Source organism: Conger conger, chromosome 12 (assembly GCF_963514075.1).
Source record: "Conger conger chromosome 12, fConCon1.1, whole genome shotgun sequence".
NCBI classification, from domain to species: Eukaryota; Metazoa; Chordata; class Actinopteri; order Anguilliformes; family Congridae; genus Conger; species Conger conger.
The window spans coordinates 7,668,460-7,681,964 of record NC_083771.1 but is presented as its reverse complement, the minus strand read 5'-3'; the positions used below and the strand labels follow the sequence as shown (position 1 = coordinate 7,681,964).

The 13,505-nt window shown below is 42.4% G+C and overlaps 1 protein-coding gene across 2 annotated transcripts; it reads left to right on the top strand.

Annotated features, from left to right (window-relative positions):
• The first annotated feature begins 464 nt into the window (after positions 1–464).
• On the top strand, positions 465–13,089 carry LOC133105455 (organic cation/carnitine transporter 2-like). Of its 2 annotated transcripts, XM_061215583.1 has the most exons (10): positions 465–911; positions 3,705–3,808; positions 4,185–4,339; positions 5,815–5,986; positions 6,085–6,211; positions 6,977–7,074; positions 11,599–11,813; positions 12,091–12,273; positions 12,611–12,746; positions 12,957–13,089. In XM_061215583.1, exons 1-10 carry the CDS (start codon positions 513–515, stop codon positions 13,027–13,029), a joined length of 1,662 nt encoding a protein of 553 aa, XP_061071567.1. In that variant the 5' UTR covers positions 465–512; the 3' UTR covers positions 13,030–13,089. The 2 variants fall into 2 exon arrangements, with proteins under 2 accessions (XP_061071567.1, XP_061071568.1); XM_061215584.1 differs by lacking the exons at positions 3,705–3,808; positions 4,185–4,339 and having other exon boundaries at positions 825–911.
• The last annotated feature ends 416 nt before the right edge of the window (positions 13,090–13,505 follow it).

Sequence of the window (13,505 nt, the reverse complement as noted above, 5' to 3'; positions counted from 1 at the left end):
TATCGTAATAGCAGTTTTCAGACAGAATATTAGGTAAACAGGTGTAATCACAGTTTTCGTTATTTCAATCATTTTCAAAATGAATACATTTGGATGGGAAGGGGCATTTGGATGCATTTTACCATCACATTTTGCTGTAATGTGTATCAGTTTGTATGTATAAATATAATAAACAACTGTTGAATTAAGTAGTGCACTCATTAGAAAAACTGATATGCCTTTCGAATGGAAGCACCTCAGTCTATCTTCATCTAGAATTTGGTTAGCAAAAATCCAGCCACGTAAATTGCTTGAATGCCTGTGCACTTTAACCTGATGTAAATCATACTTTTTCGGTCCACATCATTCAGCAATAATATGATCACGTGAATTATTTCTTGCAAGGGGGTAAATATGCCACTTGACAGGAAACGCCCTCGGATTAAAATATTTAGCTTTTACTGTTTTTAAAAGCAGCAGTTGAAGTTAGTAGCCTGTATTATCTGTTTTGGCTGCAATCATTTGTGTTTACCATGCAAGCTTCAGACTATGACGACGTGACCACATTTCTGGGAGAATGGGGATCTTTTCAAAAACGGATTATGTTACTCCTCTGTATAAGCGCAATACCAAACGGGTTGTCACTGTTTTCCATCGTGTTCCTCGCTGACACGCCAGCTCACCACTGCGCGATACCATCAAATGCCAATATTAGCGCGGAATGGATAAACTATTCTATTCCACTGGAAGAAGACAAAGGAGTGATGCGATACAACAAATGCACCCGTTACAAACTGGACGTAATACAACGTCTTTCGGACAATAGATCCGTGCCTGGAATTGACGTGAATGTTACTGAAATAGAGCAAGAAAGCTGTAAGGATGGGTGGGAATACGACAAATCAATTTACGTTTCAACCATAGTGTCCGAGGTAAGTACATACACGCGACTGAAGAGGCTGGAATATTTAATTTCATTACATTACATTACATGGCATTTAGCTGACGCTCTTATCCAGAGCGACGTACAACGAACTGCGGATCAAACACAAGTGCGAAGAGGACAGTTCCGAGTCCTAGTGTAACCATACAGATATAATCGGAACCCTTGAAGAATACATCAACTTCCAAGCTAGCATACCACAGTTGGCAGCTAGAATACCCTGAGTACAACAATACAATTGCTAATAAAAAAACAACAATATCTATACAACTATATAAGTGCCATTACAGTCTATGGCATATATAAGGCTAATCACGGTGATTATGAGTTGGGGAGGGAAAGGTGTAGTCTGAAGAGATGGGTCTTCAGTCTGCGCTTGAAGGAGGTCAGAGACTCTGCCGTTCTGACATCCACCGGGAGGTCATTCCACCACCGTGGGACCAGGACAGACAGCAGTCACGAGCGAGAAGTGCAGGTGTGGCGAGGGGGAGGCGCCAGACGGCACGAAGTGGCAGAACGGAGGGGTCTTGCTGGTGTATAGGTCTTGATAAGTGATTGAATATATAAAGGGGATGATCCCTTAACTGCCTGGTACGCGAGCACCAAAGTTTTAACAGCCATAACAGGCAGCCAGTGGAGGTTGCTGAGCAGGGGGGGTGACATGTGAATGTCTGGGCATATTGAATACCAGACGGGCTGCAGCATTCTGTATCAGTTGTAGGGGTCTGATGGCAGATGCTGGAAGGCCAGCCAGCAGAGAATAGCAATAGTCCAGGCGGGACAGGACTATTTCAGAAGGAGTTGGGTAGGATCGTCATACAGATTGCATAATAATTAAGATTACACTGGATGAACAGAACACTTAGCCTACTTTAATTGCAGTAATGCACATAAAATATGACAGCAACATATTTAAAAAGGCAAGATAGTTTACTTTACACAATGGTCCAGTTTTTAATATTACCCAAAAAAATTATGAATATTGCCAGCACAGGGGTTTCATTCATTAAATGGGTAACACTTTACAATAAGGTTTCATGAATTGGTATGAACTAATTAAGTTACATACGTAGTTGCATAACTAGTCTACTACGGAGAAGTTCATCTGTTTTGGTGGGTTGGCCAAGTGGCAATTCACTAGCGGTAAAGCCTTCTGTAGACACCAGTGAGATCTTCGCTGCAGCGTCCATCTCTTCTGCGCTTTTAGTAAGCCCATTATCTGACTGGGTATCCATCTCCTCTGCGGGTAGGCTACTGTTAATGCGGCAACATCGTTGTTAGGAGTTTTAAAATAATTTGGGCAGGCGAATGCGTGTCAATGTGTATGTATAAAAAAAGAAACCAATAGCAGACTCAGGGGTGTTGAAAAAAATAGCAGGTTTTAATTAAGGCAGATTAAGGGGCAGACAGGGTAATCACAAGTTCAAAAACCAGGTGGTCAGTCCAAACAGGCGAAAGTACAAAAACGTGCTCAAAAAACAGGCAGGGGTCAAACAAGAAAGCAGAAAACAAAAACCAACCCGACAGAATGCCGCAAGGGCTCGGGAACAAGGAGGCTAGAACAAGGGTAAACGAATATCAGGGCTCGGGACTCAAAAACATGATAGGACGAACTAGCGAATTGCAACTGCGAAGGACATGTATAAATGAGACAACCTAGGCGGGGCATGGGAGTGAGGGCGGTGTAACACATGAACATCAGGTGAGAAACATGAACGGCCAATAATACAATAACGAGGGGGAAACGAAAATGCGGACTCGATTCACAAAGGCACACATGTAATACAAACGGCTCCGGACTAGGGAGTAGACGATTGCAGAGTTAAGGAACGTAGTGATAGGGGAGAGCAGGTGCGAACATTTCGCTGAATCAAGGCAAGCAATTTAGGGATAGAACAGGGAGGTGGAGTTATAGAGCAGTTTTGAAGTAGAGGTAGAGTTAGTCTTGGTTTCGTGATTAAATTACAAATACCCAAAACTAGTGAATGTTAGTTTGTTAGTTCGACGAACATGTTAGTGTGTTAATATAATTAGTAATGTACAAATGCATAGTTGCCAACTTTCACGCTTTCGGCGTGAGACACACGCATTAGCCTGTTTTCACACGCACATGCAAATGCGTGTGTCTCACACCGAAAGCGTGGGAGTTGACAGCTATGCAAATTATATGTTAGTTGGGATTAGTATATTAGTGAAACCCTGAAATGGAGAGAAAGCAGGAAGCAAGAAAAGCGAAACAGAAGGAATCGTGGGTGGGAAACCGGAAAATTCCGAAACCACCCGAATAGTGAAGCACGCAGACAGGAGAGTGATTCGGGATAAGAAAACATTCAGACACAGACATCACAGTGGAAGACGGGTGAAAAGACTAATGAATGTGAACAGAAAACCAGACATGAATATGAAAAATAATCCATTTGCAAAAATACCAAATAAACTAACAGACACAAATCAGGATCATGACAACAATAAAACTAGTCAACCAAACAACATCATCGGTAACTGAGATCGATGGTTGCCTTGGCCCTAGGCTGCAGCCTGTACAGCCTGTGTGGTAAATCCCAACAGAGTCTGGCGCTGGACTGAGGTCACCTCCAACTTCTCCATCTCCTTCCGCCCCCTCCCACGTTCAATTGTCATCTCTAAGCTGTCATGCGTGTAGCCAATTTATGAACCTTATTGTAAAGTATGACCATGAAATTAAAAGTATAACAGCATGTACATACTGTATGTTAACTTGTGAAAGTCTAACTTGTCCAGTAAATATGTGCTCTGTCCTCAGTGGGATCTGGTATGTAGTGATGCTTGGAAGGTCCCCGTGATCACCTCCACATGCTTCTTTGGCATCTTAGCTGGATCATTTATTTCTGGGCAGCTGTCTGACAGGTAAAATAAAAACAGGCTGGTCTCAGTTTGTAGCTAAACATCTTATTTCATGTTAGTTTAGAGGCATACTATGCAGCATATTCACCTTTAAAACACGAAAAATTATTTTATGCCATAGATCTTTAAATAAATTGTTTTCAGTGTGTTCCAATGAAGCAGGTACATTTTTGAATGTTCAAATTTAGTTTCACATGGAATCCTACAGACATTATAGAAAAACCAGTAATGCCTGTTAGACTATATGTAATTAATTCAGATATGAAAACAAGAAGGAGCCTTTTTAACTGTCAAACTATCTAACCAATGAATAGAGAGAATACTTAAAAATAGGTACGGGGAGCTTTCTTTCACAGACTGTTTTATGTCTTTCTCCTAGGTTTGGGAGGAAAATTGTTCTGTTTGGAACAATTGGACTTCACACTTTGTTCACATTCATCCTGATTTTGTCCACATCCTGGTTTATGTTCTCCGCTCTTTTCTTTTTTGTTGGAATGGGTGGACTTAATACCTTTTTGATAGCATTTGTCCTAGGTAATTATGAGTCTGTGTTGTTGTTCTTCAATATACGGTATGTTAATTGCAAAAAAAAGTAATTGTGACATTTTGCCATCTGATAGTTATTTTGTCAACAACTTTTTTTCATGACCCCCTCCATTATTTTCTCCTGTTTTGAAGGCCCAGTTTTACTGGTCAGCTTCTCCTACTACATTTACATTTACATTTTAGTCATTTGGCAGACACTTTTAATCCAAAGCGACTTACAAGTGCATAGGTTAAAGCAACACATCCATAACTAGTAAAATACACATGAAGTGCTGTTCTAAACATACAGTCATCATAAGTGCAATTAAAAAAAATATATATATTTTTTTTTTGGGACCATCTGGCACTCATCCACCACTACTTGGCTGAACACCTTACAATGAACACACCGAAGAGCCAAAACATTATGACCACTCACAGATGAAGTGAAAAACGCTGATTATCTGGTAACAACAGCGCATGTCAAGGTTTGGGATATATTACACAGTAAGTTGGTTCCAGTAGTCGAGGAGTTGGATGTGGGAGAAATGGGCAGGCGTAAAGACATGAGCGACTTTGAAAAGGGTGCTCCCGGTCAGCATTGGTGAGTACTCACTGGCAGTGGTCCCAGGAGGGACAAACCACAAACTGGCGACAGGACTTGGGCACCCGAGGCTCATCGATGTCCAAGGGCAATGAAGGCTATTAAAAAATCCCCAGATCTCAAATCTCAATCCAATCAAGCATCTGTGGAATGTGCTGGAACAACAAGCTCGATTCATGGCGGCTCCACCTCGCTACCTACAGGACTTAAAGGATCTGCTGCTAACGACTTGGTGCCAGATACCAAGCACCTTCAGAGGTCTTGGAGAGTCCATGCCTCCATGGAGGACCACAGCATATGAGACAGGTGGTCATAACATTACATTACATTAATGGCATTGGGCAGACACAGTTGATTAGACTAAGCAGTAGACAATACTCCCCTGGAGCAATGCAGGGTTAACGGCTGTGCAGCTACACTGGGGATCGAACCACTGACCTTGTGGGTCCCAGTCATGGACCTTAACCACTACTCTACAGGCCGCCCCATGTTTCATAATGTTTTGGCTCATCAGTGTATATTTGTAAGTCCAAATAGGTGATTAAAAAGTCTTTGCGATTTTTTGTTTTTTGTATTGTGGGCTTGTGTACACTATTTATCAATGGAAGTGTGTGCATACAACTTTGATAAATGCCACAGAAGATTGCAGGTTTGATCATACACTCAAATCTGAATGGTATTCATGCCAGGTTTAATAGGACAGTATAGCCTCCAATGCATAAAATAGTTACAGTGCTTCACAGGTAAGTGTACTTGCTCACGGGATCATGTGGGACAGTGGTGATTATTCAGGTATTCTTTCATAATGTTTTATATTAATCCTACAGTCTGCAGTTTTCTCTGAAATTGACTTCCTGTTCCCTATACATATTGTCTGAAGGAGCAGAAATTTTGACTCCATGTCTTCGGACCATATACTCCACTGTGGGTATCTCCATTTTCTTTGCCATCGGCTACATGTTGCTTCCGCTGGCAGCCTTCTTCATCAGAGACTGGAGAATGCTGCTGATTGCCATCAATGTCCCAGGAGTTTTCTATCTCCCTCTTTGGAGGTAGGTGCATGATACAAGTGCCATTCAGGTGGGTATTGGCTATCATTTGAGTATTCACTACTTGATGTGTGGAACTGACAGCATTTATGTTGGGACAGGTTGATCCCGGAGTCCCCTCGATGGCTTCTCTCTCAGGGCCGGGTGGAGGAGGCGGAGGCCATTTTGAGAGCCGCTGCCAGGAAGAACAGAGTCACAGCTCCAGAGGTCATCTTTCAGCCTCTCCAGGTCCTGCTAATTCTCCACAGTTGGAACTGCCTGTACTATCCAGTCACAGTGTTGTTCACATTTTAATGAGCATTTTGGTCATCAAGCTTTTGGTCCCAGACTAATGTCTCCAAGGACATTACGGGGACCAATGTCCATGAAAACTGAAAAAAGATGAGTGACAATGAATCTATGCAGCGTTGGGGTATGTCTTTTTTAGACTTGTTTCTCAACCTGCTTTATGGCCTGACATCTCCAGAAGCTCCATCAATGGCTTTTTTCCATTGTAAAGAGAAGTAATCAACAGTTTTCATTGGGATATCACTCAAGTGTTAAACTCAAATTGGGGCAATTTTGCACTCCCCTGTCCACATCTATGCTCAGGGCCTCACACAAGCTGAGAATTTCACTCATCCCTTACGTCAACATGAATATGGGCCTCCATGCATCAGTGGCCAATCCATCACATCTCGATCAAATGCCATCTTTGCCAGCAGCTGTGTGCTTTGCCATGGTTTCTGTCAGAAACAGCTAGCGACCAAACTTAAAATAGGCTGCTGAACACAAGCCCTGCTAAATAATCACACACGTGTCTGTCAAAACTTGAATGAATGCCATGAATGCCATAATCAGTTATGGGCAAAAGAAGTGTTGAACACTGATATGTCCGTTCGAACCTCACTATCTCCATGTGATAATAAATATATTTTGGATAGTTGACAATTTGTTTTGGGAGTCTGAAATGGGTTAAATTAAACGCATTTGTTGTGACACGTGTTACTGTAGACAGAAAACAAGACAGAAAAATTGAGCCGTCACAACGTCGGTGATCTTGTGAAGTCCAAGAACATCCGCTGGATTACGATCATGCTGAGCTTTGTGTGGTGAGTGTCACGAAACCCTGGACTAATAAATAGCTAAAAATGCAGTAAAAGATTTGCTGTTGTGTAACCCTTATTTATTTGCAAAAGTTGAAACTGATGTCTAAAGCCTCAATGCAGCAAAAATGAAGTAAAGCTACCCATAACATAGGCCTACTGTATATTTTATATTTTATAATTTTATAAGTCTCAACGAAACATGCCAATATTCTTGGGCGAAGTGTCTTTAGCTTTGTGCATGCCATAGATTATAATGGAACTTATATATAGTTTTATATATAGTATTGTTGTACTCTGGGTATTCTAGCTGCCAACCGTGGTATGCTAGTTGGTAAGTTGATGTATTCTTCAAGGGTTCAAGTTTTATCTATATGGTCATGCTAGGAACCAAACTGTCCTCGTCACACTTGTCTCTGTATAACTGCTCCCAAAGGTCCTTTTCTCTAGCACAGACACCCACGCATCGACTGATGTTCACGTCTGAGGTTTTATTGTCTTCTTTCGTCGGCAAACACCTTGAAAAACGTGTGCGCCTTGTGACCAAACTCAAGGAGTAGTTACATTCACTTTCACACCCTCTCGTCTTTGCTCTTCTGTTCTCTTGCTTTTCATTTACAAAAGGTGTCATCTAGTCTTCCAGTAGCTTGTGCCAGGACAGAGCTCATCACGCTCCTTACTGTCTGTATTTGGCGCTCCCAAACACCTCCCATGTGGCTTGCGTCAGGAACATTCATAAGGAAGTCACATTGTTTTCTTGCAAGATAGGTAGAGATCCTCTCTTTGTCTAGTTCCCTAAGACCTTTCTCTAGCTCATTCCTTGCCCCGACGAAATTCGTCCCTTGGTCAGATCGGATCTGTCTTACCGCTCCTCTGATTGCTATGAAGCATCTCAAAGCATTTAAAAAGGCGTCAGTCGTGAGATCCTCCAACATTTCTACTATCCAATATCCGCTGGCCCTGAGTTCGTTCAACGTTTGCCCTCGGCCTTGGTGCTGAGTTTTCTTGTGACAGTGATCGAGTATGAGTTGTGTGACGATAGCTTCCTTAGGAAGGATCACTGGATGTTTCAACTCAAGTGATGCGGAAGATCTTCTCAACCGCCCTCCAACCCTGAGCAGACCATTTTCAAGGATGGGATCAAGTTGGTGTATCTTGTGGGTTTTTAGCAGTTTATCAGATTTGTGACTAAGCCATTTCAGCTCTTTCTCAAAGGCTTCTCTTTGTGCTGCCTTGATGAGCGCAAGAGCGGCTAGTCTTCTTTCCTCTACACTAATAGGCCCTGACCGGTCTTTATGTGCCAGTCTTTGAATCCGAGCGGTAACGTTGAGGGCTGTATTCCAATCTGAGAATCTTGACAACCTTTCGAGGAAGCTGTCTGTTTCAGAGGCTTCTGTTTTCAGGACTTTTACCTCTGGGTCCCCTACAAGAAGCTCTGGGGATTTTTGGTTCGTGACAATCTCTCGTTCCCATAAGAACTTAGGTCCTATGAGCCAATTTGAATCCATGAGCTCTGCCACCGTGAGACCCCTAGATGCATGGTCTGCAGGATTTTGACTTGTTTCGACGTGGAACCATTGACTTGGATCTGTTGTCTCTCTGATTCTCTGGACACGGTTAACGACAAACACATGACAGCGCTAGGCTTCGTTCTTGATATACCCGAGCACTACCTGTGAATCTGTCCAGAAAAACTCCCGATCTATTTTCAGTTCGAGCTCTTCTCTAAGAGTGTTGCTTACCGCAGCGGAGACTGTAGCTGCAGTGAGCTCGAGGCGTGGTATGGTGACAACATTTATGGGTTAACTTTGGTGACTTTTGCTCTGTTTGTTTGTTTGTTCAAAAAAAAAAAAAAAATCTTATCTTTGTTGTACAGGTAGCAGTTGAAATTGTACTTACCTCTAGGGTCTTTCAGCGAACTTATCCCTGGTTATGGGTATGCACTTTGTTGTACGTCGCTCTGGATAAGAGCGTCTGCCAAATGCCAATAATGTAATGTAATGTAATGGGTGCCACTCTGGCCTTGCCCATGACCAGTGCACAATGCACTTGTTCATCAGCAACAATCCTGATGTATGAGCATTGCCCATAACCGTTATTGCTAGCATCTGAGAAATGATGCAGCTCAATGTTTTGGATTGTGCCAAGGTTCTTAGGAATGAAGCATCTTGGTATTTGGATTTTATGTAGATTCTCCAAGTCATGGAGCCATGTTTCCCATTTTGGCTGTAGTTCAGGAGGGAGAGGATCATCCCAACTAACTCCCCGCTTGCACATCTCTTGAAGCAGTCTTTTCCCATTCAAGATGTAGGGAGAGAGAAATCCTAATGGTCATACACGCTGGCGACTGTTGATAGGATTCCTCATCGTGTGGCTGCCTTTTCATTAAGGATAACATTGAATGAGAACGCATCTGTCTCTTTGTTCCACTTTACCCCCAGTACACTCTGCATTGGAAGCTCGTTGTAGTTCAGATCTACATCCTTCACAACGCTGGCACATTCACTCTCTGGAATCGCATCCAAGACTTCTCTGCTGTTGGACACAAATTTGTGCAAGCGTAGCTTTCCCTTCGCACACATTTCTTGTGCTTCTTTGACTAGCTGCTTGGCTTTCTCGACTGTTTCTAAGCTGATAAGCCCATCATCCACGTAGAAATTCTTTCGAATGAAGCTCGCTGCCAGTGGGTAGTCCCTTTCATATTTACTGGCCAGATATTTCATGCCATAGTTGGCACATCCTGGAGAGGATGTGGCTCCAAAGATGTGCACTCGCATGCAATATTCCTTGGGCTCTATTTCTGTGTTCCCATTTTCCCACCACAGGAACCTCATGAAATCCCTATCTTCTGGGCTAACATGGAAGCGGTGAAACATCTTTTCCACATCGCAAATGATTGCAATTTGGTGCTCACGAAATCTACACAGCACCCCAGTCAGAGCATTACTTAAGTCAGGTCCTGTGAGTAGGTGATCATTTAGAGAGGTGTCAAGGTATCTGGCGGAGCAGTCAAATACGACTGATTTTTTCTGGCTTCCTAGGATGGTACACCCTGTGGTGTGGAATGTACCATGTATTGCCCTCTTTCGGTGAGATCTTTACTTCTTCTGCATCACCATCTTTGAAGACACTGTTGATGAATTTCACATAGTCTTCTTTGTACTTGGGACTTTTCTCTAGTTTTATTTTGAGGTGTTTCAATCGGGCTATAGCGAGCTGCTTGTTGTTCGGAAGCTGTGGACGCTCTTTCCAGTCCTTTCTCATTGTGTTGAACTTTCCCATTCGGTAGCTGTAGAAACTGAATATCTTCTTGGGATATGTTCCTTTCTCTTGGGTTTGTGTCTAGAAAATCTGTTTCCAATGCCTTAATCACAGAGGCAGGTGTAATAGGCGGAAGCTCTTTCACAGAGACGCGATGACAAAACCCTTTGACGTGCCTTGAACTAGTACGAGGTGTTTTGGATCCCACTATACTCCAGCCTAAATCAGTCTTGACTGCGTATGGATCATACTCTTCCCCTGATATCACCTGTTTTGGTTTCAGGGCCCTTGCGCAATCATAGCCAATTAGGAGTCCTACAGGACAGTTCAATAGATCTGGCATCTCTTCTGTTATCCTGCGAAGGTGGCTCCACTCTTTCGCTGTTTCACAAGTGGGAATGCTATTTTGATCCAGTGGGATGTATTCTCGAGTGTACACTGGTGGTAACTCAATGCACTCTTGTGAAAGGTACCCTCTCACTTTTAGTCCCACCACTCTTTGACAGTTGACTATTGAACCCCTGTCAGTCATTGTTGACAACTTCAATTTTACAGGTTCTGTGTGCATGCAACGCGTGCCTCCTCTGCCACGAAGTCTGAGAATTCCTTGAAACCTGGATATGGCTTCCCTTCATCCAGTGCTTTAGTGACATACCGGTTCCATCTGGTTGTTGCCCAGTCAGGAAGTTTCTGTAGTAGCTTTTGATTTTCTTCACAATCATCTAAAATCTTTAGACCTTGTACATGGGGCATTGCATTCTTGCAGGAGATGAGGAAATCACTAAACTCCCTTAGTTTAATAGATTCTCTTGGACCAATTTTTGGCCAGCTACTCAGCTTTCCCCGGAATGCTCTTTGGACTATGAAAGAGTTGCTCTGTGTTTGATTTGCACTTCGTTGTACATCGCTCTGGATGAAAGCGTCTGCTAAATGCCTGTAATATAATGTAATGTAATGTCAATGTTGTTTTCAAACACTGGTTCAAATAGTTTTAACAGTTTAACCAGAATATTGGCCTGCTTCAGTAGTGACTTTGTACGGACATACACAGTTGGCATACTTTGACAGAAATTTGTTTTCAATGAGCATCCATAATAACACCATGAGGATTGACATATGATTATATTTGGAAAGAGACAAGACATCAAACTATCTGGATGATAAATAGTACTCCTGGTAAGGGTAAACATAACTTAATTCAATTTTTGGATGAACTGCCCTTTTAACAACTGTTAAAATCCCCCTACCCCCCACCCCCCATCTTTTCAGGATTGCAGTCTCCATTGGGTACTTTGCCTTATCATTGAACTCCTCCAATCTGCATGGTAACCCCTTCCTGAACTGTTTCCTCTCTGCGGCTGTCGAGGTCCCGGGCATCATTCTGTCCTGGCCCTTACTTCGCTCGTGCTCAAGGAGATTGTGCCTCTTTGCTACGTTGTTCCTCGGTGGAGTGCTACCACTGTTTACTCTGCTCATACCAAGAGGTTAGTCAGTCTCGCCATGAGGCATTTTCCATGGCACAGTGCCCCCTACTGGCCAAACATTTATTATTACAGCAACATTGCTGTGGCAGGTCTTTAAAGGCTAACAGTACTTAAACAACTTCATGAAGTAAAAAAATTAAATTCAAGCAGAATATGTTTATGTAAATTATTGTTACTCGCAGTATTGTTTGTGCGAACCATATTCAAACAAACCACACTCCATTGTTGTCTCAATATTTTGGATTGTTCTGTTCTGGCATCTCTCTTTATGTGACAGATTTGAAATTGGTATCTATTGCACTGGAGATGATGGGGAAATTTGGATTCTCAGTGGCTTTCACTATCGTGTATCCCTTCACGGCGGAGCTGTACCCCACAGTCCTGAGGAACACCGCGGTGGGCACCTGCTCCATGGCTGCTCGGCTGGGCAGCATTGCTGCCCCCTACTTCCTCTATCTGGGTTAGTGAGCCTTGATACCAGCTCCACACTTTCAGTCAGTGTTTCTTCTTTCACCAGTGCCTGTCTTTCTGCCAGTGTTTACCTTTAAATAAGCATTCCACTTTCTCCTTTTCTTCCGTGTCCTCCTCTATTGTGAGACTGATATTCCCTGCTGTCCACCTTTTCCTCACATGGTTTCAGTTGTTCATTCATCAGTATTGAACAAGGGGTGACCCCACTCATCAAAGAATAAGAGATAAAACCTTGTTCCATTTTAATTTGTTAATGATTTGTGTTCTGAATGCAGAAGTTTATTTGCCTGACAGTGGGAAACTCCACCTTTTCTTCCGTTATGCAGGAACCTATTCCAAGTCCCTGCCGTACATATTAATGGGGGGGCTCTGTGTTTTGGGAGGGTTGCTTAGCCTCCTACTTCCTGAAACCTACGGTATGCCTCTCCCTGAGACCCTCGATCACATGCAGACGATTCAAAGGTAAGGCAGCCACATCTTACAGCATCTGCTCCCTCAGCTGTTAGCACTGTGCTACAGCACTTTCTGAGAGTGAATGTGTGTTGACCTAATGGTTCCTGTGTCCAGGATGAAAATGGGAGAGGATGGGAGAGGATGGTTATAAAATATTCTGAATATTTGGAGAGTAATTATTTAACTAATTTTTTTTTACCCCCATTTTGTTTTCCTCAGGTTTAAAAAGACACAAAATTCAAATACTCTTTCCGGGGATACAACAGCAGTGGAAAATGATTCAGTGTTTTGACTGGATTACATCAAGATATTGGAAATTGGATTACATTGGGATTGAGCTATTACTTTTCACGGATATAACGTCTGCACCATCATTAAAAAAACATTTTATACCATCCTGGTATGTATTCATAATATTTTTATTTAGCTGCTGTCAGTGTTGAGTGAATTACTGGGTTTATCTCTTTTGGCTTTTATTAAACAATGACTATCATAACATAAAATTGATGAGAACCTGAAAGGCCTTGATCAACCCCCTGGTCTCCAACTTGATGGCAACTTTCTGACTTGAGCACATTCAAATTTTGTACCACCCATAAAATTCTGCCTTATGTTTCTATTTCCCACAATTTGTTATACTGAATTCAATCTGCCAGGTTTCCGCCAACTTCTAGATTTGGTTTAAATCTTCTTGGATTACTTTACTAGATTCCAAACTGTTACCTAAACCTCCCAGTTACATCTGGAAATTTAACAAAAGTATTTTCA

Excerpts from the sequence above, each read along its gene's own strand:
- LOC133105455 (XM_061215583.1), top strand. The coding sequence starts at position 513 with ATGCAAGCTTCAGACTATGACGACGTGACCACATTTCTGGGAGAATGG. Across the intron at positions 4,340-5,814 it reads TTTGATAGCATTTGTCCTAG|GAGCAGAAATTTTGACTCCA; the intron begins GTAATTATGAGT and ends TATTGTCTGAAG. Across the intron at positions 6,212-6,976 it reads TCATCTTTCAGCCTCTCCAG|ACAGAAAACAAGACAGAAAA; the intron begins GTCCTGCTAATT and ends GTGTTACTGTAG.